Source organism: Xenopus laevis, chromosome 1S, assembly GCF_017654675.1.
Source record: "Xenopus laevis strain J_2021 chromosome 1S, Xenopus_laevis_v10.1, whole genome shotgun sequence".
NCBI lineage: Eukaryota > Metazoa > Chordata > Amphibia > Anura > Pipidae > Xenopus > Xenopus laevis.
Genome location: NC_054372.1, coordinates 135,005,264 through 135,031,857, shown reverse-complemented (window position 1 = coordinate 135,031,857; position 26,594 = coordinate 135,005,264). Strand labels below are relative to the sequence as shown.

Genomic DNA, 26,594 nt, shown 5'->3' with positions numbered 1-26,594 from the left:
CCTTTTTCAACTTAAGTATCTAACATGGACAAAGCATTGAACCCAATCATGAATTGACACTCTACATTCTTACATGCGTACCTTTTCTTTTTGTGCAGTGATATATAGGAGCAGACTCATGGGGCAAGGAAGGATATGCACTGGAAGGTGGAAGAAGATCCTGGGAGGTGCTGCTAACCCCATTCTCACACTGGTATTGGGAATTTAGGGTAGAGGATCCTGTAATGTTGCGTGTTTCTTGAGAGAATGGGCTGTGGTTAGAGGACACCTTCTGACGGACTGTGCTTCTTGGGACTACTGGGTACTCTTTGCTAAAGAGAAGACAAAGTGGAATGAGTGTTCAGCACTTAACAATGTTTACAGATATCTGCAGTGTCTGTTCATCAATGTACCTTGTAGTGAATATTGTAGGGCTCTAATCCCTAACCAGTGGCTCCTGAGCAAGATGTTGCTCCCAGTGGCCTCAAAGCAGATGCTTCTTTTTCAATTGCTGGTTTAATGGCAAGTTTTAGCAGCACAAAACCAGGTGTGGCTCACTGGTAAAAAAAAGGTTGGGGACCTCTGTTGTACAGCAATGACAAAATAGAATAAGTACTCTGTATCCTGTTGGCCATTTCAGTCTTCTTTCTTTTTGAAATGGATATTTAATTATTCTAATCTCCAGACATCCTCATGTCTATGCTATTACCATTCCTGAACTGAATGCTGTGCCATAATGTTAAATCAAGTAATAAATAAATGCCAGAATTTCATTAATAAAAAGAGGATTTGTAAAGCAATATATGCAATAGTCTAAGTTGTGTGTTTTTAATGTCAAGAAAGAAACGTTACCTCTGCATCCTGGACATCCGGTGTAGCTCCATGTCATCACTCCCCCGAAAACCTTTGGCAAATGGGTTGTTCTCTATCTTTAGCTGCGTGATCTGATAAGAATATTGAACTGAAATCAGGATATTGTAGTGTTATACACAGATAAAATGCTTTAAATTAAAATAAATAAAGTGGATAATTCCACAATCTTCCTTGGTTATCAGTATATACAGTGATTTCATAATTACTGATATCAATTAAGGATGCACCGAATCCAGGATTTCGGTTTCGGGAATCCTTCTGCCCGGCCGAACCATATCCGAATCCTAATTTGCATATGCAAATTAGGGGTGGGAGTGAAATTGCGTGACTTTTTGTAAAAAAAACAAGAAAGTAAAAAATGTTTCGCCTTCCCATATGCAAATGCATATGCAAATTAGGATTCGGTTCGGTATTGGGCCGAATCTTTCGTGAAGGATTCGGGGGTTAGGCCGAATCCAAAATAGTAAAATTAATGTGGAAAATCAATATTAGAGTCAATGTACTGAATGACCACATTAAGCCTCATGTCTGTAATGTGTTGGAATTACATACAATGTATTCTTTCATTTACCAGTACATGTTACACTATGTGATTGAGCATACGATTCTAATTTACGTGAATGACAAGCCTTTGCAGGAGAGATGAAATTAGTAGAAGAAAGATTGTGTTGTATGATTATTGATGAGAGTTGGTGCCACAAGACTTACAGTATTAGTAATGGAAGTTATTGCTAGTTGAGACCAAAGATTAAGGAAATAAGTCCGAATTCCAAAACTCAAAGAAATTGAGTTCTTTGTACTAAAAAAATCGGAATTTTTAGTGGAAAAAAAACTAATTTTTTTTCCCGAGATTTATTATACCCCGATTATGGAAAAAGTCTGAATCCAAGTCTGCATCTCAGACCTCCTGAGGTTGTACATAAAGTACACTTGATCATAACATATTTGTGTGTTCATCATACTCTGTGCCCTTTTGTAGCTTTATGCAATTTGATGTGAACATAATTTCTCGCAATATTATTCATGTTTGGCACCAAAGAAGCTAAACAGCCTCCCTTTGAAACACAAATAAAACATATATACAACAATCTGTACGGGATGCACCGAATCCAGGATTTGGTTCGGGTTTCGGCCAGGATTCTGCCTTTTTCAGCAGATTCGGATTTGGCCGAATCCTTCTGCTCGGCCGAACCGAATCTGAATCCTAATTTGCATATGCAAATTAGGGGTGGGGAGGGAGGTTGCGTTACTTTTTGTCACAAAACAAGGAAGTAAAAAATGTTTTCCCCTTCCCACCCCTAATTTGCATATTCGGCTGAATCTTTCACTAAGGATTCGGGGGATCGGCCAAATCCAAAATAGTGGATTTGATGCATCCCTACAATCTGTTAGACCACTTTTATGCTGCATATATTCAGGGATGTAACTATGGTGGGTGCAGTTCTTGCTACACCTGCAGGGCCCTGTGACATAAGAGGACCTCAGGATCAAATAAAGATCAGATCTTTTGTTACATGCAAAAAATGGAAGTGAAGAAACAACTTACGAATCCGCGTGGGCCGGGGCATGAATGGATAAGGGAGTGGGATTCAAAACCAGAGTTTGTTTGGAAATGGGGGATAAAATGATATTTGCATTCACTCTTTTATCCTGCAGTTACATACTCAGTGCCAGTGCTGCTCAACTAACGTCCATGGCAAGATGTGGGCCCCAAAGCTTTTTATGGATGTATCTTTCTCAAGGGGTTCATACATTTTTTTTTGTGAAATCATTACTCCAATGTAAACAAAGCCACAAATATTTCAAATATCAGATAGTTGTCCTGCTGTAAGAAAAACTTTGACTGGATTGCACTAACATGTGTAAACACCAGTAGACTTGATACAGTGGAAATCATGCATAAAACATTGGAAAGACTGCATTTAAAGAATGTTGTGATTATTACAGGATTTTTTCTTGCTTCCATGGCTCTGTCTTGCCTATACTGCGCATTATCCTCTTTCTCTGCTGTGTTCTGTAAGGAGAATCAGCTTCCTGTCTGCATTTCTAAAGAGAAAGCTACTATGCAAGGGATTGAGGGTCTTTTTTTCTAATGGCATAAACTGATCAATTATATAAATTTGATCAATTCATTTCTTAGTCTTTACTACACCCGCTCTGCTTTATGTCACCTTTTACATTTTATCAGGGTTCACACTCGGGTCTATGACTAAGTGCCCACAATACTAGAAATGCGTAAGACTACATATTCAGATGTTTTTGCTTTAAATAAACTACCTTTTAACTGCATCAGTCTCCATGTGATGTCCAGCTTGTGCCAGCTCCAAAGAGAAGATAAGAAAGTGTCCATCGTCTCCCCAAAACTTAAAGCCTGGGCCATGGGCACCCGGACCCCTTTTAGCTTTGGTAAATTAAACCCCTGTCTTATTCTCCAGCAAATATTGGATGTCTCTTCAAACTATTCATGTCAGTGTGACTTCATATTTTGTCCCCCCCCCATATTTGTGTTTTTTTCAAAAAATAAACTTTCCACCTAAAAACTGCCATGTTTTTAATTTTTGAATAAAACGTGGAGAAAAAAAATCAGCCCCTACAGAAAATGAGTGATAAAATAGGGAACTCTTTTACATCAATAAATACCCAAACACGAACCTTGAGTCTTAATAAATCAGCTCCTTAGTGTCTAAATGCAAAACAACTTGCCCATTTATCCTGAAGTCAGTATATAATGGCACACACTTCATGTACAGAGGAACCTGCACTTGAATTTTATATCCATCTAAGTCTGAGGTACCCAACCATTTTTTACTTGTGAGCCACATTCATTGTAAAATAATGTTGAGAGCACCATAAGCATGCAAACAGTTTCTGAGGCTTCCAAATAAGGGTTGTGATTGCAAATTGGTAGCTCCACTGTGGACTTAAACCCACAGGAGACTCTGTTTGGCAGTACACGTGGTTTTATGTAATTAATGCTTGTCTTTAAGCCACGAATTCAAAAAGTAGCACCTGCTTGGAGGCCACTGGGAGCAACATCCAAGGGGTCAGAGAGCAACATGTTGCTCACGAGCCATTGGTTGGGGATCACTGATCTAAGTCATGTACATAATTAAGGATCACAGTCTTGAAAAAATCTGGCTCAAAAAAGGCTAAAACAATACACTCTCCATAGTTTTTTATTTTAGAAATGTATTTTTCTTTATTTTGTTTTTTAATATAAAGCCGTACATGGGGAGAAAATTTCAATGTGGGGGAAAAAAAAGCAAACAAGGTTATTTATTTTCGAGCAATAGCTGATTTTAGTTAAACTTTGGACAGAATAGTTCCAGACTTGCACACAAGCGAAAATTAAGTTTTTCCATTCATTTTTAATGAGGCTGAAAAATGCAAACTAATAGCTAGTTAAACTAGAGATTACTGCACTTTTTTTTTATAAACAAACCCACCACTCATCTTTTGTGGTGACTGGATTTTTTTTCTGATAACCATTAGTTAATTCTGCTGGAAGATTACCTGTACGCTTCACCGAACTCATGTTGAATAAGGAAGTATGCTGCTTCCTTAAGGACTGATATTGTTAGAAGGATACAGAGCAATATAATGGTTTCATACTTAGTTGAACTTGAGGGAAATCTGGTCCCCTGTATCCCTCCTAATCCAACATTTCCCAATATATGCCACCCTATATTTTGGGCACATAACAAAGGCTTGGGCTGCCTGATACAATTTTAGCTTCCTTTTAAAAAACAAGACTACATTTTAGGTATAGACATTAAAGCCAAATGTTCTTCATATATCTTCTTACACACTTAACGTATTAATATACATTTGTATGTGGAAAAATTGCAATATCTTTCCTTCCAGAACTACAATTGAGAATAGTCTGCTTGAGCAGATGTGTGTGAGTTATTCATTTTTAACGTAATAATCTGAGTAAGGCAATGACTAAAAGAGTAAGAATTTGAAGCATGATGGATAAAAGAAAAGAAGTCTCATTCCTTATTTTCTAAAACCTTTTTAGTTGAATGCTTAAAATGAAAGTAAATTAAGACAGAGCTGCAGAGATTATAGCTTTACCTTGTGGTTCTGATATGAGGTGACAGCAATAAAAGCAGTCTCCGAAAATACATGAGTGCAGAAAGCCGTATTCTTAGACCCAAAGCCATTGTTCTCGTCTGCCTTAACAATATGGAGCCGTGGCTGGTATTTGTGCATTGAATTCAGGATGATCTGCATGAGAAAAATAAAGAGGACAGAAATTAGAGCTGCTTAACTTTTTCACTTATCTTTAGACCAATGGCACACAGGGCATTTTAACGTGCACAACAGCAGTCAGAGTATCCCACTGTGCCTGCTGGTGATTCCCCTTCATATGGGCAGGAGAAATGTTGTCTATGGTGGTCACTGGCTATGTCAGGCAAGAATCCCTCAGAGAGCCACAACCAACAGTGCCAGCCTTCGCCATAGGTAGCAAGTTTGTTGACTTATTGCTGTCTAATAGTGATGGGTGAATTTGGGGCGTTTCGCTTTGCAGGAAAAATTCGTGAATTTACGAAACAGTGCCGGTGTGTCGTTTTTGACGCTGTGTCCATTTTTTTGGACGCCGGGCACATTTGCTGGAGAAAATGCGCCGGTATCCAAAAAAACGGATGCCGACATCCATTTTTTTTATGCCGGGGAATTTTCGAGGCGGTTTTGCGAGAATTTGCCACAAATTCGCGCCTGTCGAATAAATTCGCCCATCACTACTGTCTAACTGTACCAATTCTGTATCAACAGGTAACAAACATGCTGCAAAAAAAAACCTCAGTCTAGAAATTATATTAATGGTTTCTTCTCCTCCTCCGCAGCTGTAGACTCTTTTGATGTGTTGCATAAATACCTGCCCGCCCATTCTTTTTCATAGACATTGGGCTTCATTTATTAATTTGCCTGGATGCAAATGCTTTCATAGAGGGAGGCAGGTCCTAATGCTTCGTTTAGGAGAGTAGGCAACATGGCACTTGCATCTGTGTTTTACATTTTTCACCCAGCCCAATATTTAATTGGCTTTATATAATACAAAAACATAGCTTAGCAAAAAGAAGCCAGCAAAGTATAATTAAATGTTTGTTACTAGGGATGTAGCGAACTGTTCTGCCGCGAACTTGTTCGCGCGAACATCGGCTGTTCGCGTCCGCCGCAAGTTCGCGAACGTCGCGCGACGTTCGCCAATAGGCGTTCGCGTCAAAATCGTTCGACCATTCGACCATTCGATCGCTAAAATCGAACGATTTTCGTTCGATTCGAACGAAAATCGTTCGATCGAACGATTAAAAATCCTACGATCGTTCGAATCGAACGATTTTCGGATGTTCGAAGTTCGCGAACAGTTCGCGAACTGTTCGCATTTTTTGCCGGTGTTCGCGAACGGCGTTCGCGAACACATACTCGGCGGTTCGCTACATCCCTATTTGTTACAAGAAAATACAAACAAACCTGGTGTCAAGAAATCCTGCATCATTTTCAGGAAGTATAAATGCAGTTAAGCAGAGAAGGAGTGCTCTTTGTACGAAATACAGTATTTAGGGAAATAAAAATACATATATATATATATATATATATATATATATATAGGGATGTGAAAATCTTAGACACCCTTACCCATTACAGACAGGCACATCCCTAGTAATATGGACACCTCAGTGGGTCCTTATGGGGACCTTGTGCTTATGTCATCCCTGCAGTTCACACAGTGGATGCTAGAGGCACTGTGGTATAATATAAAAGGGCTTGAAAGCCATGAGGTAGAGGCCATTGCTGCTGAACCTTTCCTCTGTTAGGCCACATAGGTTAGGAGTGGTGGAACTCATCCTGAGTTTAGTGAAGTGATAGTTATACCCTTTAATAGATCACTCTAGGAGTGATAGATAGGGTATTTAGTTGAGCAGCTCAAAGCTCCGCCGAGGAGATTCGAGGGATTAAGATCCCTGGTATTACTGACCCCATAGTAGGGCCTAAGTGTTAAGCTCAGGGAAGTAAGAGTTTCTGAGTTCCATTTAAGGTGATCCTGAAGATTGGGGAAATACCTTCCAACAAGCTGCATTGTTCTGTACATGTACTCCTTACTCCTCAGAGAGTTGTTCTATATACATACAGTGAGTATATTGTGTTACCTTGATTGATCTCTGTTTTACTCTATGTTTCATGCTCCATGGCGAACTCTGGTTTTGGTTAATAAACTCCGTTTATTGTTTAAGCAAATAAAACTACTGGCGCCCAATCTCTTGTGCATTGCACACAGTTACAGTTACACTACACCCTGCCTCCACCCCGCTGCGAGGGCTTACCCCTGAGAAAAAGAGCTCATCTGTGGTCCCAGCCCACAAAGGAAAGTAGTCTTCACATAAAGCAGTTTACTATAGCGCTACACACATATATATATATATATATACACACACACACACACATATTTATATTAGGGATGCACCCAATCCAGGATTCGGCCAGGATTCAGCCTTTTTCAGCAGAATTCGGATTCGCCCGTTTCCTTCTGCCAGTCGAACCAAATCCAAACCCTACTTTGCATAGGGGCGGGATGGGAAATCGTGTGACTTTTTTTCACAAAACAAGGAAGTAAAAAATGTTTTCCCCTTCCAACCCCTAATTTGCATATGCTAATTAGGATTCGGTTCAGTTCGGTATTCAGCCAAATCTTTCGCGAAGGATTCGGGGGTTCGGCCGAATCCAAAATAGTGGATTTGGTGCATCCCTAATATATATATATATATATATATATATATATATATATATATATATATATATATATATATATATATATATATGTGTATGTATATATATATATATATGTATATATACATATATATATATATATATATATATGACCTTTTTGTCTGGAACTATTGGTTGTAAAAGTTCAAAAGTCCAAAAACCTATTTCCTATCCTAAATACACCTGAAAGGCCAGCTTAAAGGTCAGTAAAGGTGAGATTTGGAGGCACATTTATCAAGGGTCGAATTTCGAGGGTTAATAAACCCTCGAATTCGACCCTCGAAGTTAAATCCTTCGAATTTGAATATCGAATTAGAAGGATTTAGCGCAAATCCGTCGATCGATCGAAGTGAAAATCGTTAGATCAAACGATAAAATCCTTCTAATAGAACGATTCGACCGTTTTTAAGCGATCGCTCTAAGGATTTTTCTTCGATCAAAAAAACCTTAGAAAAGTGCTGGGTAAGATCACCATAGGCTAACATTGTACCTCGGTAGGTTTAAACTGCGGAAGTATGTAGTCAAAGTATTTTTTAAAGAGACAGTACTTCGACTATCGAATGGTCGAATAGTCAAAGATTTTTACTTTGAATTGTTCGAATCGAAGTCGAAGGTCGTAGTAGCCAATTCGATGGTCGAAGTACTCAAAAAAATACTTCGAAATTCGAAGTTTTTTCATAAGAATCCTTCCCTCAAGCTTAGTAAATGTACCTCTTGGTGTAAAACATATTTACTGCCCACGATATTCTTCGAATCATGGCTGTAAGACTATACTTTAATTTTTGTTTTTGCTATATCTGCAGCTTTGTTCTGAACTAAGGGGCACCCTGACCAAATGTTGGACATCCAAGAGGTGGAGGATTTCAATTAAAAAAATCAGACAGCTACTGATTCAGACCATGGCATGTTGTCCTTATCTTTTTACTGATCCTGAAAGTCTTAACGCTACTGTGAATACTGTGGAACTTTGTATCATTCTGCAGGAGCGAGAGCTGCTCTATAAGGGATTTTTCAACTTTTCATTTCAACTTTCTTGGATTGTATTGAGAAAATTACTTTTCTTTACTTTTAAAGGAATTATAATAACAGCAGGTACCGTTTCCACCATTGCAGAAGAAGTCTGAGGGGTAATCTTCAATTTTAACAAGATCTGACAATTAATTTTGGTTTCAAAAAGTGAGCATAATAGGCTTGTATATATCAGAACCATGTAACAATTAACTTAATTTTTTAATACTAATAATAATAGTAACAACGTCACTTAAAGATTGGAAGTTTTATGCCATTGATATAGGGAGACATTTTAATCCCAGACACATTTAACATTTTCAACATAAAAAATGTTAAGAGATACCATTCCAGTCTCTAAATTAAAACCTGTAAAGATTTCCATTTTGAATAGGAAAATCCATAAAGTTTATATAACCTGGAAAAATAACAGAATTTTAAGAGGCCTGGAGCCAGAGACAGCCACAGATTCCTCTGATCCAGCTTGGGATCTGGAATACTACATAAAACAAGGGTTTTGGGGACTTTGTTGCAGAAATGCTTATTAACTCCTTCTATGCTTCTCTGTCCCACTGTACCATGTCCATTTGTTTATGTAAAATTGCAGACTGCACAATATTAATAGGCCTGTTAAAAATACATTAAAAATACATTATTAACAATTAGTGGTTATATCTGTCTGTACAGTACTGCAAGTATTTGTGGGTGGGGGGGGTTGATGTTTTTCTTTTGTTGCAGCAACAGTTTTTTTTCATGTTTTCATTTTAATATACTGGTATGCAATGCTCTAAAATGTAAACTTTTAAATGTGTGCTCAGTTTTTAAAAACTGGGTATTCAGAATTGATACAAATGTTTGTGTTTCCATACAAAATTCATTGTGAAGCTATGGACGTCGGAACAACTAAGGCCCAGGTCTATAATCACCAGACATTCCTACAGTACAGCAATCATGCATATCTCACGATAAAGGATGGCTTATTGCACACACTACGAGATTTCGGCCTACTTCGGGAGCCGCGGTCTCGCCTGGGGCCAATGTCGGGAGGAGAAGCACTCAGAAACGGTGTATGCGGAAGCGCGGAAAGCGAAGCAGGAGTCCCTCCAAAAGATGCGCTCTGGGAACTGTACAGTGCTATCATGGACGTACAAAACACTCACCCAGATGGACTGATTATCATCGCTGGAGATTTTAACCATGTGAATCTCAGGTCAGTGCTCCCTAAATTCCATCAGCATATGGAATTTTGAACATTTTTGTCTGCAACAGACTGCATTATTAAGCAGTATGTGGGAGGCATGGTTTGCAAGCAGTAGTTGGCAAACAGTGGTTCTCAGGTACTGTATAATGGACTCTTTATTTCTGTGCTCTGGTATTCTATTACCAAAAATGGAGTTACTTCAGTTTCTCTATCTGCCCAGTTTAGGTAAAAAAAAAAAAACCCATAGATTTGTGATTAAAACAATAGGCAAAAGGTATGACCCCCTAGAATCTATGGCTCTGGTACAATGGTACTTTGATGTAGGCACCATGGTTTGCTGGTAATTAAATTATATACACAATGGCGTAAATACCAGGGGTGCAAAGGGTGCGATAGCACTCAGGTCCGCACCCCCTTTGGGCCCACCGGAGCCGTGATAACGGTTATGGCGGGCAGCTGGACAGGGGGAGATTTTACCTCATGCACACCAGCAGCACTCCAGCATGTGATTCATAGGGGGGGGGGCATGACAGGGGAGCCTGGATGCCTATCCTGTACCAGGACCTGCTGGCAAGTAGTTACGCCACTGTATTTACATTGAAAAATGTATACAATTGTGTCAGTATTACTGGGAGGTATTTAGGTAACGTTTTCTGTTTACAAATGCCCAGTATTACGTACCTCAGGGGCTATGCTGACTTAGCTAAGGGTCCTGTACAATCCTGCCAGTCACCCTGTGCTGGAAGCGGTGCAATTCTAGGGTCCAGTAGAGTTGCAACTTTGGGCGACTATTGAAAACGCATCGCCGCGTGTGCATTAGCGCAGGCGATTTTGCGCTGCAGCCTATGGGGAAAAAACGCTGAGGCAGTTCGGGGAGATAGTCACTCAAAAGACGTGGCGATTAGTCGCCAGGTGACAAAACCTCCCCGAATCTCCTCGTCTGGCCTTACCCTTACAGCTGCAATGGTGGTGTTTGTTCTCCGTTGACCTGGCAAGGTCCCATAGCAACAGCGATTTTTGTATACGGATACTCACTCACAAATTTTCTGCAGTATTTTATATTATCTTATCACCAAAACAGTATCAACGTTTCGTTGAGTGCGGATCCGGATACAAAAATCACTGTTCACATAGGGGTTATTTTTGCCAGTAGGAAAGCATTTGAGGCCACCAGGTTAACCTGATTAAGGGTCATTAAATCTGTGCTACTGTGGGCAACAAATCTTGCTGTGTAACAGAACCCTTAATCAGGTTACCTTTCCTATTAAAATACCCACTACCCATGAACTACTACTTATCAGTAAACACAAGCTGCATTTGGGGACCACTGCTCTAAAGTGTTAAAATTCTGATACATTATTTTTTTGCATTTCTCAGCAGCAGCTTTAGCTCCTTCTGAGCTGCTCCATGACCCGAAACTTCATAAAAGTCTGTTGCTAAACTGCTGCATGGAAACACAAGAGGGGGAAAACAAAACAAATTCTTTTTTGAAACTATTATTTTTTTTAAAGAATGTAAACATTTGCAAAAATAAATACAAATGATTCGAGATAAGTATTATTTGTAAGACACTATTTGAAAACATTAAGGATTGTGGTGATGATGTTTCTTTAATGCCTCTTTAATCCATTTCCTTGGGAAAGGTATTATGGGTAAAAATGAAACATTTATCTTTAGTACTTTACAATGAAAATATAAATAAAGAATATAAATATATTTAAAATGTTTTTTTTTCTGTATCAAACTTCGTGGCTTTAAGATATCTACAATACTGATTATATAGATTAGATATCTAAAACAATCTAATGCTAAATAAAGTGATTATTATTTGAGATATGGTTTCTTAAACTTTAGTTATCTTACGAATTAGGATTAGTTATCTTAAATATACAGTAAATTATCTTATTAATAATAAACTGGATGCAGCACTGCTATGGCTTATGTAGCCTAAAAACCCACAGGTTTGAGTTCCTTCTGCATTTGGCAGAAGTAGACAGCTGGAATGTGTCGCATTTACAGTATTTTTTTTATCTTGAATACATTCACATCATCCTGAAGTCTCATTCTTTTAGTTATGTTGGCATAGGATGCTTTGTATATTCCTCCACCATAAAAACTGGCGTCAGAGGGAGAGATGTCCCGCCAACCCCACCCCATCCTGCAACAGGGGAGACATTCACAAGGCCTCTCTCATCCCAATGGCTTAGCCAAATTCCTTTGACATGTGGGTAACTTGCAGGCCTCTGCGGTGAATGATCTAATGGCTTTTAATTTCATTACAGGGACTCTAATTGAGAGGCTACTGCTGCACCTTTGCTCCCAGGGGGCATAATGGCCATTTCCCTTAGTCTCTGCTCACTGTAGGGGCACAGCTCTTGCTCCCTTGTAGCTGCCCCATCCCCAGGCTCCTTCCTTACCTCCCATCATTCTGCTGAAATAAACTCATGCTTCATTACATTCTGGCTCCTTGAAGCCTATAGGGATGCCGTGTCCCCTTAACGTGTACAATCATGATATCTGTCTCTGGCTTATATCTAACATACCCACATTGACACTCTAGTTAGCTAATTAATTCAATTTCCATATCGCACGTCTCTCCTTTCAGATATAACCTTCCATTTATAACATGCAACAAAAGAAACCAATATAAGCTATGTGTGACTATTGCTTCATCATTTTATTTGTGAACATTATTTTGATGAATTTATTTCCTTTACAATAAAAAAAAAGCCTCCAGCATTCCAAAACTTAATCCACCCTAACAGATGATTACACAAGAAAAGCATTAAATTATTTTCCTTGTAGAGGGAAGCATACATTATATTTATAGATACTGGATTGTTAGAACACAAGACAGATATTCCAATATTAAGACAATGTTATGGCAAACATGTTACCTAGTGACATCTGCTTGCCATTCTCAAAATGGAACAAACATTATTTTTAGAATAATAACAGACAGAATAGACATGTAGCTCCCTGTGTAGTATACCTCCTTGTAGTGTTTAGGGTTAAGGCAGGCGAGATATGTTGAAATGGAATTTCCAGCCTTGCTAACGGATACTGATAGAATTTGCCCTGTTGTCTTATGATAAATATACAAGCTCAAAGCAGGACTTATCTGAAGAAGCCTTTGAAGAGTGACTTAACCCCTGCGAGAGTAACTGTGGTTTGGAAGGAGCTGCTTGCGCTTCCATCCGGCCTCCTGTTGCCCTCTGCTCTCCTCTCTTCTCAGATCTCTTTGTCTCTGGAACTCCTTATCCCATACTGGATGTGAGCTGGATCTGATTCTTTGTTTAGTGTGGAAGATGTGTTTTTGCTCAAATGTACTGAGATTCAAGAATTCCATATCAGTTTAGCAAATGAGCGATATCACTTCATCATAATGCTGCCAAAGCATCCTACAATACATTGATCTGAAATGCTTTTGCACTAATAGTTTACATGAGTGCAGTACATCTTTGTGTGCTTGGCTGAATATTTCTCCTACTGGATGTTCGGATGTTCCAGGGTTTTAACTATATTAAAAGCCTTTTTTATCCTCATATTTTACAAAAGGGGTGCATTGTTTCTTTATAATACACAAAAGCCATGAATATCTTGTCAATTATATCCTTATTAATGGTGAGTAGTGATGTCATCAGTTATAAACGGTGAGTAGTGATGTCATTTCTGTCACATGACTCACTGAAACTTAGTTCCAGTCCTGATATAGAGAATAAAGTACCCCCTGTTGCAAAATATGAGGATATTAGAAGTTACCTCGGAGTTCCATGACCCGTGTTTTTATCTGGTCATGAAACTCCTCGGTAACTTATAATATCCTTATAATTTACAAGAGGGGGTACTTTATTCTCTATATCAGGGCTGGAACTAATGGTAGGCAGAAAAAGCACTCAGCTAGAGTGCAACAGTGGGGGGGGCACTAGACATATACCTCTTCTGTTGCATACGGCTGATTGCCCCCCCCCCCCACACACTGTTCACAATTTACCAGGTTTTTTCTCAGGTATTTCGCTTTATCACACTGCACATGCTCATTAAAGCATCCTGGCAGTGGGGAAGCTTGGTCCTCTATAATGTTCATTATAATACACAAGTCACAGTGAGTTGTGACTCAACTGACATCACTAAGCACAGATGATAGGTGACCTAGTTGAGTCAGCTGAACATTTTTCTGCAAACTGTATGTGCAAAAAGCAGCACTGACCTCTAACACCTTAGAATAATTAAAGGCTGACACAAGTTGCTATCAGTGACTAATGGATGGAATTTTTTGGTATTTAGCAAATGGAAATTACTGGTACATATTGTATGACTGTCCAGAAGAGCTTTGGAGAAGCCGCACACCACACAGACCCAAAAATTCTTATCCTGTTGCCCAGCGATAGAGGAATCGGGCCACCTTACAACAAGGGTAAGAAGACTAGCAGGACAAGCCCTTGCAATTTTATTATGCGTTTGTGCAACGTTTCGCGGACACACCCCTTTGTCAAGCATAGTGTGAACGTAGTGCAGACATGATTTAAAGAGTGTTCAATTAACTAATTAGCATACTTAACAAGCTTTGCAGTGAAAAAAAGTTTCTCTCAAAATACCATTTAAAAGGACTTCCTGTGTGCCAGTGAAATTCTTCTTACACATATTGTATGACTGTCCTCTGTGTGTAGGTAGACCGTAGAAAGAACAATAATTCCTCCTCCAACTATTCCACAAGGTTTTACCTGGTGTCTCCTTATCTAACCATGAGGCTTCTCCCCATATTTCTGCTAAACAACCACTATGTTTCATCGTATTTCACACACCTCTGTTTTATGGGGTAATGTATTTACTGCTTGGTTACTGACAGTTACTAGATCTAGAGTGGGGGTCCCCAACCTTTTATACCCATGAGCCACATTCAAATGTAAAAAGACTAGAGGAGCAACACAAACATGGAAACATTTCCTGGGGGGGTGTCATGTATGTACTGTGAATGACTACTTGGTGGCCCCTATGTGGACTGGCACCCTACCAGAAGCTCTCTATGGCAGTAAACCTGTTTTCGATGCAGCCAAAACTTGCTTCCAAGACTGGAATTAAAAAACAAGCACCTGGTTTAAAGGGCACTGGGAGCAACACCCAACGTGTGAGCCATTGGTTGGGGGTCAGTGATCTAGAGCCAACTTTAAACATGCTAATTTTACTATTTATATATCCAACGTCTAATCACTTCTGCATACATGTTCTGCTTTTACTGGTCTATTCAACTCCTGTAATGAATTCCAATACCACTTGTGAAATTCTGCCCTTTGTTAGACACATCTTATAACTACTCTTGCTAAGATTCCTTTGTGCATTTTTAAATTGTTAACAACCCCTACCCATAAAAAAAAATGTTTTGCCTGCAGTCCACCTTTTTATCCACTTTTGCCCATCTTCAACATTTTCCAGCAATTTAGCCAGATTGCCACATGCAGTATAATGTGTTTCACATGCAGTGAGCTATAGGTTAGTGAATGGTAAGGCATTTACAGGAGATTTGTCACCTGTGTGTAGTTCAGATTCCCTCGTATGACAAATCTCATCATGTGCCATTGCCTGAAAGCTCCATTCTCCAAATGGCTTATTACACAGCTATTTGATTTCCTTCTCTAAGACCTCCTAACAACTTTTCATCTACCAAGTTTAGAAATGTCCCCATTTAGGCTAAGGCCACACTAGGCGATAGCGCCGCGATTTGACTCGCGGCGACTTTTCGCCGCGACTTTTAAGCCGCAATCACTGGGGAAACTTTTGCGCTGGCGTCTATGGGGAATCGCCAGCGTAAAAACACATGCGGCGATCTTTTTTCTATTGTCGCTCGAAATCGCCTAGCGAGGCAATTTCGAGCAACAGTAGAGAAAAGATCGCCGCGTGTGTTTTTACGCTGGCGATTTTTCGCGATTCCCCATAGACGCCAGCGCAAAAGTTTCCCCAGCGATTGCGGCTTAAAAGTCGCGGCGACAAGTCGCCGCCAGTCAAATCGCGGCGATATCGCCTAGTGTGGCCTTAGCCTTAATGTTCAGCTAAAATCGCTGCTTGCAACCACTGCATAGTTTTTCTTTATGAGTATAACTCTTCGCTTTTCATTGACATCTTTGTAAAAGCTTTAGCTTCAGTAATTCCATACATTTGTTTCCATAATGACCTATTATAACTGTAAGTTTTGGTCTCAGTCTTTGAAGTAAAGGAGGGAGCCACAAACTATCTTACTATTGAGTATTACTCAATTACTGTACACTGACCATGGGAATGTTAGTTTGCAGCTTTACTGTCTTTTCCTACATGTTAAATGATATCTCCATGTGAAAGGCCCAGGAACTCCAAGGTTAAATCCAAAGTCATTTCCCCTTATCTGCATACTCACAAGCCACATTCAGCAGATAAGTGCTCAGCACCATTAGCAGCCCTTGATCCCTTCCCCTTTCTGCTAGACTGTAAAAATAAACACCTTTCTCTTGATGTCAGTTTGTAATTCTTTCTTCTGTGTATTTTCAAATACACAGAACAAGATAGTATAAAGCTCCCCATAGACGCGCCGATTCTTCTTGCTGAACGACCGATTTTAGCGAATTCCGACCAATCCTTCGAAATTATCGTGCGGTTAGTGGGATTCGAACGATCGTACATCTTACGATTTTTCGGCCGACATCTGTCAGGAAATTGATAGGCCAGGTTAAAAAATCTTTGTCGGTCCCAGTGCAATCTATCTGTGTTTGCAGGGACAAGCAGGCAGCTCCCCTTTGTTTTCCTGGCAAATTGGTCTTTTTAGTTGATGGTCAATTCGTACGATCGAACAATCGTTCTGAGAAAATCGCGGTCTCACAATGAGGATCAGATCTTTTAAAAATCTGAATATCTATGGCCAGCTTAAGACGCAAATGACTAGAAACATAATTTCCGGTTGATATCAAACTGTTAATCATCAGTATGTATCTAAACGAAAAGATTTTTTTTTGTAGTCTGTCAAAATCATTTCTTTGGATTGAATTTTCCCTGGCGTATGAAAAAGGTATTTTTAAAAAAAATACACCTATAAACAAAGGCAATGTGGAATTAGGCTAGGGCCACATGACATGGATGTCAGCCTGTGGAGAAACGCAGGTAAATGATAGGCAGAGCTAACATACTGTATGTACAAGGTTGCCTGGGCACTAGTAGCCCAGGGCCGTCCAGTACTAATAGTCCCATTAACAGGAGCAAAACAAGAGGTTTGTTATATGTATTATAAATAAGAGGTTTGCTACATGTATTATATTACACACACACACACATATGTATAGCTATCACTTTAAAGAGATTATACATCAGTCCCTGCCCCATTCGAAGGTCTGACAGAGTCAAAATAGGCCCTGGCATTCCCTGGTCCCATACCTGTAATTGCAAAAATAGCAAAGGCCAAATGGTAAACAGATTAAATTAAACACAACAGGTCACTTTCAAGTTTACAGACATGACAGTTCCCCTTTAATACTATTTTAAGCAAGGGATTTCCTTACCTTATACAACAGACATTCAGCTGTATACATGCAGGCCAGATGTGGCCCACTTACTGCCTAAGGGTTGCATCGACTTTTATATGACATCCTAAATTTCATTTAATCCAACACTCTTAAATGCAACTATTAGTTCTCTTCTTACAGTGCCAAATAGTTCTAGGTACAGCCCTTAGTATTGTTTGCAGTGGTATATAAGCATTAGAAATAATCTAGAAAGCTTGAATGTGTGTGACTGCCAAGGATATGTTTTTTACAATATTATTTAAAATACGGATGTCATAAATGCATTCACACTGTTTCATTTAATAGAGACAAAGACACCCATGTGAACTCTCACAGAGGTTAAGTTTCAGCCGTATTACAGCATGTACTAGATGCTCATGCCTTCACACTCACATACTATATATAACAACGTCCTTAGGGCAGCACAGAAAGCAAAGTCGTTATATGCGCATAAAGGTTTCCACCTACATTTCTGGACATAAAAAAAAGGCAAAAATGCAATGCCAATAGAAAAATATATCAGTTGTATGATATATTTATAGACATACACCCTATATTTTTGTGCATGTGCCTATTTATATACACAGTTAAATCCTCGAACAGCCCCCCATCATTCCTCCCTCTCCCTTTAGACTTCCCTTTTTGTTTCCCCCTTTTCATGACCAACCATTCAATTAATCGTATGAAGCCGCAGAGCTCATTTCTGCCAAGCAGCAGTGTGTGTATGAAAGTCCTGTTCATTCAGCCACTGATATATGAGGCTGATTTAATCTCTGCCTCTACCAGCATCAACTGATTTACTAGCGTCTGATCACGAAGTTTACCTGCTGCCTGCTGAAATCTATCTGCACCAGGCTATTGAAAGAATGTTTCCAGCACGCTGCTTGTGGAATAACTCCCAACAATTGCTATTTCCCTTAAAAAAACTTGGCTCAGTGCTCAGCATGTTCAAGTAATTTCTCTGCTGCAAAATGGTCCTGAAATGACTTCTCGGGTTACAGAATAGCTAATATTTCTATTCCAGTACTGCAGCTAGAAAGTTTACTTTTATCCAAATTGTACAATTATCTGGGAAATCTTGCAGCCAACAATCTATAGTGAAATATTCTTAAATGATATAAATATTTCTTTTATAGATCATCTTCTAATTTCAGCCCAAATCATTACCAAGCCAAACGATTCCATAGACCACTACTGTCCAACTTCTTTCATGTTATGGCTCCATCATCTGATTGAAACCTATTTGAAGGTCAAATTGTATTAAAACGTTAATATCATAATTTAAGTTTCAGGCGTCATTGGGCAGCATGAGGGTCGTGTATTTGAAACATTCTGTACAAATGTTGCAGTTGTATTTTTTAATATGGGAATAAACACTAGCACTCTGATTTTCCAAAACCAAAGTGTCTACTTTCTGTAAACTAACACAGGTTGATTCTAGTACTCATGTTTGTACTTGTGTTATCCACATTATTGTTTCTCCGGCTTTATGAAGGCTCATCTGATTGTGTGGAGCCCAATATACATCTACCCTAGGGCTGCTCTGTGAGACTGAAAGTAAAACAGTGCTATGGTAGTAACGTTATGGTACTGAAAATGTGCTTATTGACAACTGAAATCCAATGTATTCTGACTACTCTTTTTCCAAGTTGGCAGTACATCACATACTCTATACCTGTTGAGCTGTTGAAAACTTTGTGCATGGGGGCTGCATAGGACCAACAAAATGTCAAGACTGAAATTAGGGCCTCATTGGCCCCATATAACTCCTGAGCCACCCTGCGACCACACAGTTTGCTTCCTCTGTAGTTACGCCGCCCTGGGCATATTGATAATGAGGATTTTGAAAATAAACAATATATGACCTATGCTAAACATTTCAGAGCATCCGGACCCCTGCCCCACTTTCCGCCCTACATGCAGGCCCGAATTTGTGGAAAGGCCACCAAGGCCCGGGCCTAGTGCCCAACCACACCCACATTGGTTCAGAAACACTGGGGATGCACAGGAGAAATGATAGTTTTATAAACTTCCCGTGCTCCAATCCCCATTGCTCTGAAAATTTGTGGGAATAAAGGGGAGGGGACAGGGGCAACGAATGACAGCAGGCCTAGGGGCACCCGCTGTGTAAATCCGGCCCTTCCTGCATGCATGAGTCACAGTAATTCTAAGACTTTTACACACACAGTTATCAGAACATATCATGCTTTCTGTCCCCTCTCAATACTGTCCATCGGTTCCCAGCACTCCTCTATATTGTAGTTGGTATCCATGCTCCTTTCTCCATGTTCCATTTGTTGTCAGTCTTCCTCCATTGGTACTCAGTCCTCCTAACCCTAACAGCCTAATATCATTCTATCTCGGCAGACTTTGGATAGGATTAAAGTTAGGACTTCATCTACGGTGAGGAAGGCTAATCAGGGAGGGATCCAGGCGGAGGGCTGATATTTGTTGCCTGACAACTTATGAATAAAAGAGAATTGAGGAGGTCTGTTAAAGAATGGAACACCATATTAATGATAGATTAAAATGTACATGCATGAAAAGTCTATTGGCAGAAGATGGCCACCATAGTGTCCAGGAACCTTTAACTTTACTGCCATCTTGCTGCTGTAACTGTGTACTTAGCCCTATGGTAGAAGGTTACTGTATAATATCATACCTCCCAACTGTCCTGTTTTTAGAGGGACGGTCCCTCTTTTGACAGCTCAACCCGCAGTCCCACATTGGTACTGGAAAGTCTCGTTTTTCTCTGCACTGAACAGCCAGAAAAAGAATCAATGTTTCTAACTTAATTGGCTTTTGGCAGAGATCCCAGAACAGCCCCAGCAGATGATAAGATACTTTTGTAACAACTTCTAGATAAGCAAATAAGTAATTGTAACAATATAAGATAACCGGTCCCTGGGGAAATGTTAGACTCACGGCTTAAAGGGCAATTCACCTTCATTAGCAAAACTGTAATAACTGAAAAAAAACACAGAAATATGTTCAAACTTTCATAACCTGCCCTGACAAATTTTGTAAAATGAACATGGTAATTAGGGGGTGTAGCCACAACAACATGCGTGGTCAAAACATTTCCGCCTCGCTACGCGCAAAAACTTTTTTGTCCCTATTTTTATTTCCAAAATGTTGGTAGGTATGCTGTATATAGCAATTCATAAATAAGGACTTTAGATGGCTGGTAAACAGGCTGATGCAATAGCTACTAATTGGACAGCTAGGTCCTGAGATCAGAGACAGACAGTCTCTCATACTGATGTAGACAAACTAGCAGTTTCTTGAACTGAAACCCCTGACCTCACCTATATCCACAAAGATAATATTCAGATGCATCAATTACCCAATTTTCCAGTAAAGCCTAACCTTCCTTTCAGTTACCAAAGTAAAATAGAACAGTCAGAAGTTATGCATCTGATTCACAGTATCTCAAAATAGATCTCAAATAGACATTCCTTTTTTAAAATACATTTATAGTAAATTGCGCTTCTGTAAAATATTATTGCTTTAGGTTTTTAAATTTGTTTAGGTTGTGAACTATCTCCCACTTACTGCTTTACCTCAATTCAGCAAAGTATGGTGAATAAGCTTATCGTCTGATTATGTGCATAGAACATGTCTGAAAATACATATATGTGGTAGCTACCATATTGTATGGCTAAGCTAAGGTATGCCTTATAGACAAGTGCAAAAGCATCTTCTAAAATAAAACACTCCTCATCCAAAGAACACAATTTGAAAACTCAGATTCACACGTAGTAGTAGAAATTGGCACCCAATTGGACATGTTCCCAGTCCTTACTTTTTGTTAAATAAATGGGACCCTAATTAAATGCTTGTTTCCCTGCATCTTTCCCTGCACCTAGAAGAATAACATATAGTTATTTCTCTTCCTCAATATGCTTTGTTATGAAACAAGTTTGATAACTGGGCTGGAATAACTTTTGCAGAAAGCATCAACCAGAGCAGGAAACTCTGTTTAATCCCTGGGACAGCACAATAATATTTGTTTTCATAAGTCAAGTAATGTGAACCCTTTGAATTCAGATCATATTGCGTAAGTGAAGTCTCTTGAGGCCACAGACTCAAGCAGCAGAGCACTGATCACAGAATGGCTTCTTCAGTCATAATAAATACAATCAGACAAAGCAATAAAGCTCTATCTGCATGATAACCTAACTACACAAACGTTTCTGTGCAAATCATTGGACTATCATGAGAACAGAAATGTAAAAAGAAAGACACATATAGGAACATCTCTCTTTAAAAGCACGTGAAGCGTGCATGTGCCAGTAAGTTCTTATCTGCTGTCATATTCACTGTATCTATGTAACTGAGATAAGGCAGCAAGAACAACAAGAAATACTTTCAATGGAATTCAAACAGCAACTTCAAAGATACGTTTTTACCACTGAATCTGTTAGGTGGCCAGTGGTCATGTTAATAATACATCACGTCTTCAATGTCATTTTAAGTAGCATAGCTATTAATGTTAGGAAAGAGTAAAGATATTGACTGTCTGTAAGATTGTTGTCCCAAACAGACCTGTGATTTTTTTTTAAATCCAGTAAAAACAACTACCAGGTGAAAAGCAAAACGTTATTATATCCTTTTACCATCTCATGTCACCAGTATTTAACATTAAGACTAGTTTTCCAGAATAACAGAAAGGTGCTAAATACAAATAATTTCTTTCATTCAAGCTCAATTGCTTACATGTCCAAATGGATCCAGATGGTTGTTTGTGAGCTTCAGCTTCTGGAAGGATACTAGCTGCCTCATCCAATGTGTGCCCGTGGCTGGTGAATCTGGGTGAACATACAAACGCCCTGGCATAGCGGGTTCAGCCTTGCCTGTGACTGACCTACAACAAGAAAAGAAAGATATAATTTGCTGAATGGTTTCATGGAACACTGAGAAATATTTGTTTGCATGCCATTGGTTGAACCATATGGACTGCAGAGAATAAAAGTGTAGATGAAGCTCAGTTACATGAAGGACCCCAACCCAACCACTGTGCGAAGTGAATCAATAGATTATTTTTTTATGAATTTGGCCTATTCTGTACAGAAAAGCTAAAGTCAAGATGTTTTCATGATGAAGGCTGTTGTATACATCCGGGGGCTGTTATCTGTTATCTTTGCAATTCTTATAATAAACTCTAATGAACAGGACTCTACTGGTATAGTTCATGTATGCACCCTTATATTGTACATTACTGACAGTTTATTTTTCTTGTGAAATCTCTGCTAGCTGACATTGAGGTTGAATCAATATGACCCTGCTTACAACTAACCATTAACAAAATCTGTCACTTTATGACAGAATTACATATTATGAATTCTGGATATTATACTTTTTTCTATTCCACTACCCACACACACCTTTTGTGAGGAAAACTCACCCTGGTGGTCTAGTTGGCTGGCGGGGATGCCCGCCACACTGCTCTGCTTCTTCCTAATGCCGGCTTCCTAGGGCGCGCCACATACTTCCTCTTCTTAAAGGCACAGTGACGCTGGCGTGTGACGTCAGCGCGCAATGGCGCCAAATTCAAACTGTATTTAAAGGGACTTCAGGGCTGTGTTCGTTGCCCGTTATTAGGTTCATCTCTGAGAGTTACTGGGTGCTAATCCTGTTTGTTTCTGTATCTGATTCCTGTTTTGACCCCTGCCTGCCTGACTTATCTGACTTCTGTGATCCTGACCCCTGCCTGAAAAAACCGACTATTCTTAAATCCGTATTTCGACCAATGCCTGTCTGGCTCTTCTGATTGATATCCTGGTTTTGACCCTTGCCTGTCTGACTTCTGCCTGCACCGACCCGGCCTGGTTTGACTATGTTTTCTGTCTGCTTCTTGAACTGTGATCTTCTGCCCAAAAGACTTTGCTAACGACCATGCCCCTCTGCTCGTCCAGAACCCTTAGCTTGGCTCCTCTCTTATTAAGACCCGGCAGCATCCAATTAACTGAGGGCTCGTCCCGAGGTGAAAGGCGGCTGTTAAAGGTGAAAGCAAGAGCCGAGACCAGGGAGCCTAGCATTGGTTCTGGATTCTGGGTGCCAATCGTGACACCTTTGTTTTATAAACTGTTCACCTTAGTGAGGTGAGTAAACTTTTGTCATTACAAAGTAAACTTACTTAATTAATTCACAAATTCAAAGTTGTGTCTCAGCAGCCGAACGCTGGCGAAGTTTTGCTAGTGTTAATTCGTCAGTGCAACCAATTAATAGTGATCTTTTGGTTGCGTAATTTCATTAGTACTATTACACTTAGGTCAATTTGAATAGGGTTGGGCACATATAGGTTGTATGGACATCTTTATTAGAGATGTTGGTGGAAATGCTTGAAGTGGCCACTTTTTATTACAAATGTCCAAGGAAGCAAAATAAAGACAAAAGAGTTCCTCTAATGCCCTAGACATGAGCCCACCCTAAAACAAATGTGGCATATGCCCCTCAAATGGTTGGGCAAAAAAATAAATAACACAAAAAAATAAATGAAAAAACGACAGCTTTTATGACTTTTTAGGATACAGGATATGATGTCACTGACATAAGATTGAGGAGGATGTAACTTCATCGTATCAGTTTGCCAGGTCTAAGCTGGCAAAGAAAACTCTTGCGAAAGAGGTAACGTTCTGTAAAATGAATGAATTTGAGTAATGATCGTTCGCCTGAGCAAAAATTCGCCTGGCAATAGGGAGCGAAACTGCTCTAGCGATGATCTCTTTCGCTAGCAAATTATCATCTATGCCTGTTAGTAAACTGGCGATGTCCCTGCGGATGAGTTTTCTGGCTAAATTTTCTCTAAAGATGGCCACTTCACCCTTTAGTAAATCTGCGCCATTGACTTTGTTGATCTTAAGGAAATGTTCCTCCTTCATCCTGCAAACCTGTGCATATAATACTTCTATAATAACTTTAACTTCATTTAGTATCAGACCTTCCACTTTCCTCCTCTTTTTTGGCATTACACACTTCTCTGCAGCTTGGTACATATATATGTCAGTCTTTTCCCTGTCTGGCAGAATGTGCCTTTTCTCAATGTGCTATACACACTTGACTGCATGGTGTGATTTTGATTATAAAATTCATTGGCTAGAGTAAACAATTACCCACAGAAGCTTTTTATTCCTCTGTCAACAGTTCTTGTTAAAGTGTTTTTTTTCCTGCTTCTTAGCCAAAACACATCCTTACAGTTGTTAATGCTCAGAACGCCCATTCTTAAGTAAAACAAGATGTATTATATAATGTTTCTCAGTATCTCTGCTTACCAACTGGCTATGAAAGTTATAGACTGTTCTGCGGCTTCTGTCAGGCATCTCTTTATTACTCACAATGGAACTGTTTATCAGAAATTGTGCCACAAACTAAACGCAAAACCAACTGCTGGATTTAGGGTTACACTCACAACAAGAGCATATTAAAAAAGCACAGACACCATATGCAGCTTACTTCTGAAATGCTAATTTAATAGTGATGCTTCCCTCCAGCAGTTATAAAGTTATGAACTACAGCTATAATACTTTTCAAACTGCTGCCTCCTTGGAACTAGGCTTGCCACTTTTTCCGGAACAAAATATTGGCCTTCCATTATTTTTTATGTTTCACCCCTGTTAATAACTTTTGAATCAAGCATCATTTTTACTGATCTGGCAGGTAAGATACTGACTAGGTGGCAACCCTACATGGAACACATGCTGAAGCTATAACATCTGAAAATACTGACCCCAGATGTTTAGTTTCATTTTAATCCCTTTCTACTAAAGCATAGATCCATCATGGGAATCTTCACCTCGAATGGTCATATGCTAATTTAAAGGGGTACTGGAAATTATTAATTGCTTCAAGATAGGTTTGAAACTCATCAAAAATTGCCTTTTGATGATCAAGACATCTGTTTCTTACAGTTGGGTTTTGCTACTGCTACTTTTTGAATGATATCCTAAAATAATCTCATGGAAACTAAATGCTATTAGTAGCTAATCTCCATATGCATCCTGGGGATAACGTCATGGGGTTTACCTGCTAGCCAGTTTCATTCATCTATACCACCTTAGATTGAAGGACGGTTATTTGCTACTGAGCAAGGCAAACAGTTTCTATAATTTCACTTTAGGTAGCGTTAGCCTTAACGTACCACATGGATCGATTTTAGTTGCCCAATGGGACATTACAGCTCTGACTCGCAGACATACTTTATCGAACTGACAGATTTTCAACTGATAAGATGGTCTTACAAGACCCAGCTAGGTAGGTTCACAAGCAATTGTCAGATTAGAAACTTCCAGTTGGTTACAGTTGTTCACATTTTTGGTTACTTCCTTGGTTTATTTATTTGTCTTTAATTTTTAAAAGAGCATGTGTGTTTTGTATGAACAGTTTAATAGCAGAGGTTGGTACAATATTATCTTTGTGCGCCACAATTTTATGTATTTGTCATAACTTGTCTTCACATCAGCACACAGCTTAGACTGTGATTGCTGTCCATCAAATATTTACAACCTCAGTCAGTAAAAAAAAATGTAAGCTCATAAAAATTGTATGGCAGCAGTTGTGTACATAAAACATAATGTTTAAATGAAATATTAAATGTTTAAGGCAAGGCCACACTCGACAGCTTCCTGAAGCAGATTTATTTAAAATGTAAAGCTTTGTACCAGTGCAGTAACCCAAAAGCTAATGGCATCTGGATCATTTTCTCTGTCAGCGTATTTAAGTGCCTCCCATTTATTTTAGTGGGAAGCCAGTGCAGGTGATTTTTAGCTTTAAAATGCTTGTTAGGGCAGCTTCACACTAAGAAGCAGAAGTATTAGCACTGTCATGTATTTCACATTTTTTTTATAACGGTGACATTTGACCCAAGGCTTTAGAGAGATTTTATATAGTTCAAATCAGTCCCTCTCGCAGTGGAGCTTGCAATCTAAAGTCCCTATCATATTTACACATAATATGGTCAATATTATCAAGAGCCAACTAACCTGGTTGTTTTTGACAGAAAACTGGAGCACCTAGAAGAAACCCACTCAGACACAAGGAGAATATACCCATTGCATTGAGTGCTCTTGCTGGAATCAAATCTAGAATGCCAGTGTTGCAAGCACCAGTAATAACCATTGTACCACCAAGCTATCCCTATTGGAAAGGAGCAATGGGTGGTTTTATTGTTCTTGTCTGCTGAACTATGCCAGTGGAGAAATGCCTGTGAGCCATTTCTCAACCAGACATGTGTTCATTAT

At 39.3% G+C, this 26,594-nt stretch overlaps 1 protein-coding gene across 3 annotated transcripts in view; it reads right to left on the bottom strand.

Moving 5' to 3' along the window:
* Positions 1-26,594, bottom strand: part of tbx5.S (T-box 5 S homeolog) — a 57,951-nt gene that overhangs the window by 5,383 nt on the left and 25,974 nt on the right. For all 3 annotated transcript variants that reach the window (XM_018244012.2, XM_018244010.2, XM_018244011.2), the window contains exons 5-8: positions 22,075-22,222; positions 4,930-5,082; positions 832-923; positions 82-311 (exon numbers count right to left, since the gene is read on the bottom strand). In XM_018244012.2, the coding sequence (XP_018099501.1) occupies positions 82-311; positions 832-923; positions 4,930-5,082; positions 22,075-22,222 (623 nt within the window). The remainder of the gene's footprint in view (positions 1-81; positions 312-831; positions 924-4,929; positions 5,083-22,074; positions 22,223-26,594) is intronic.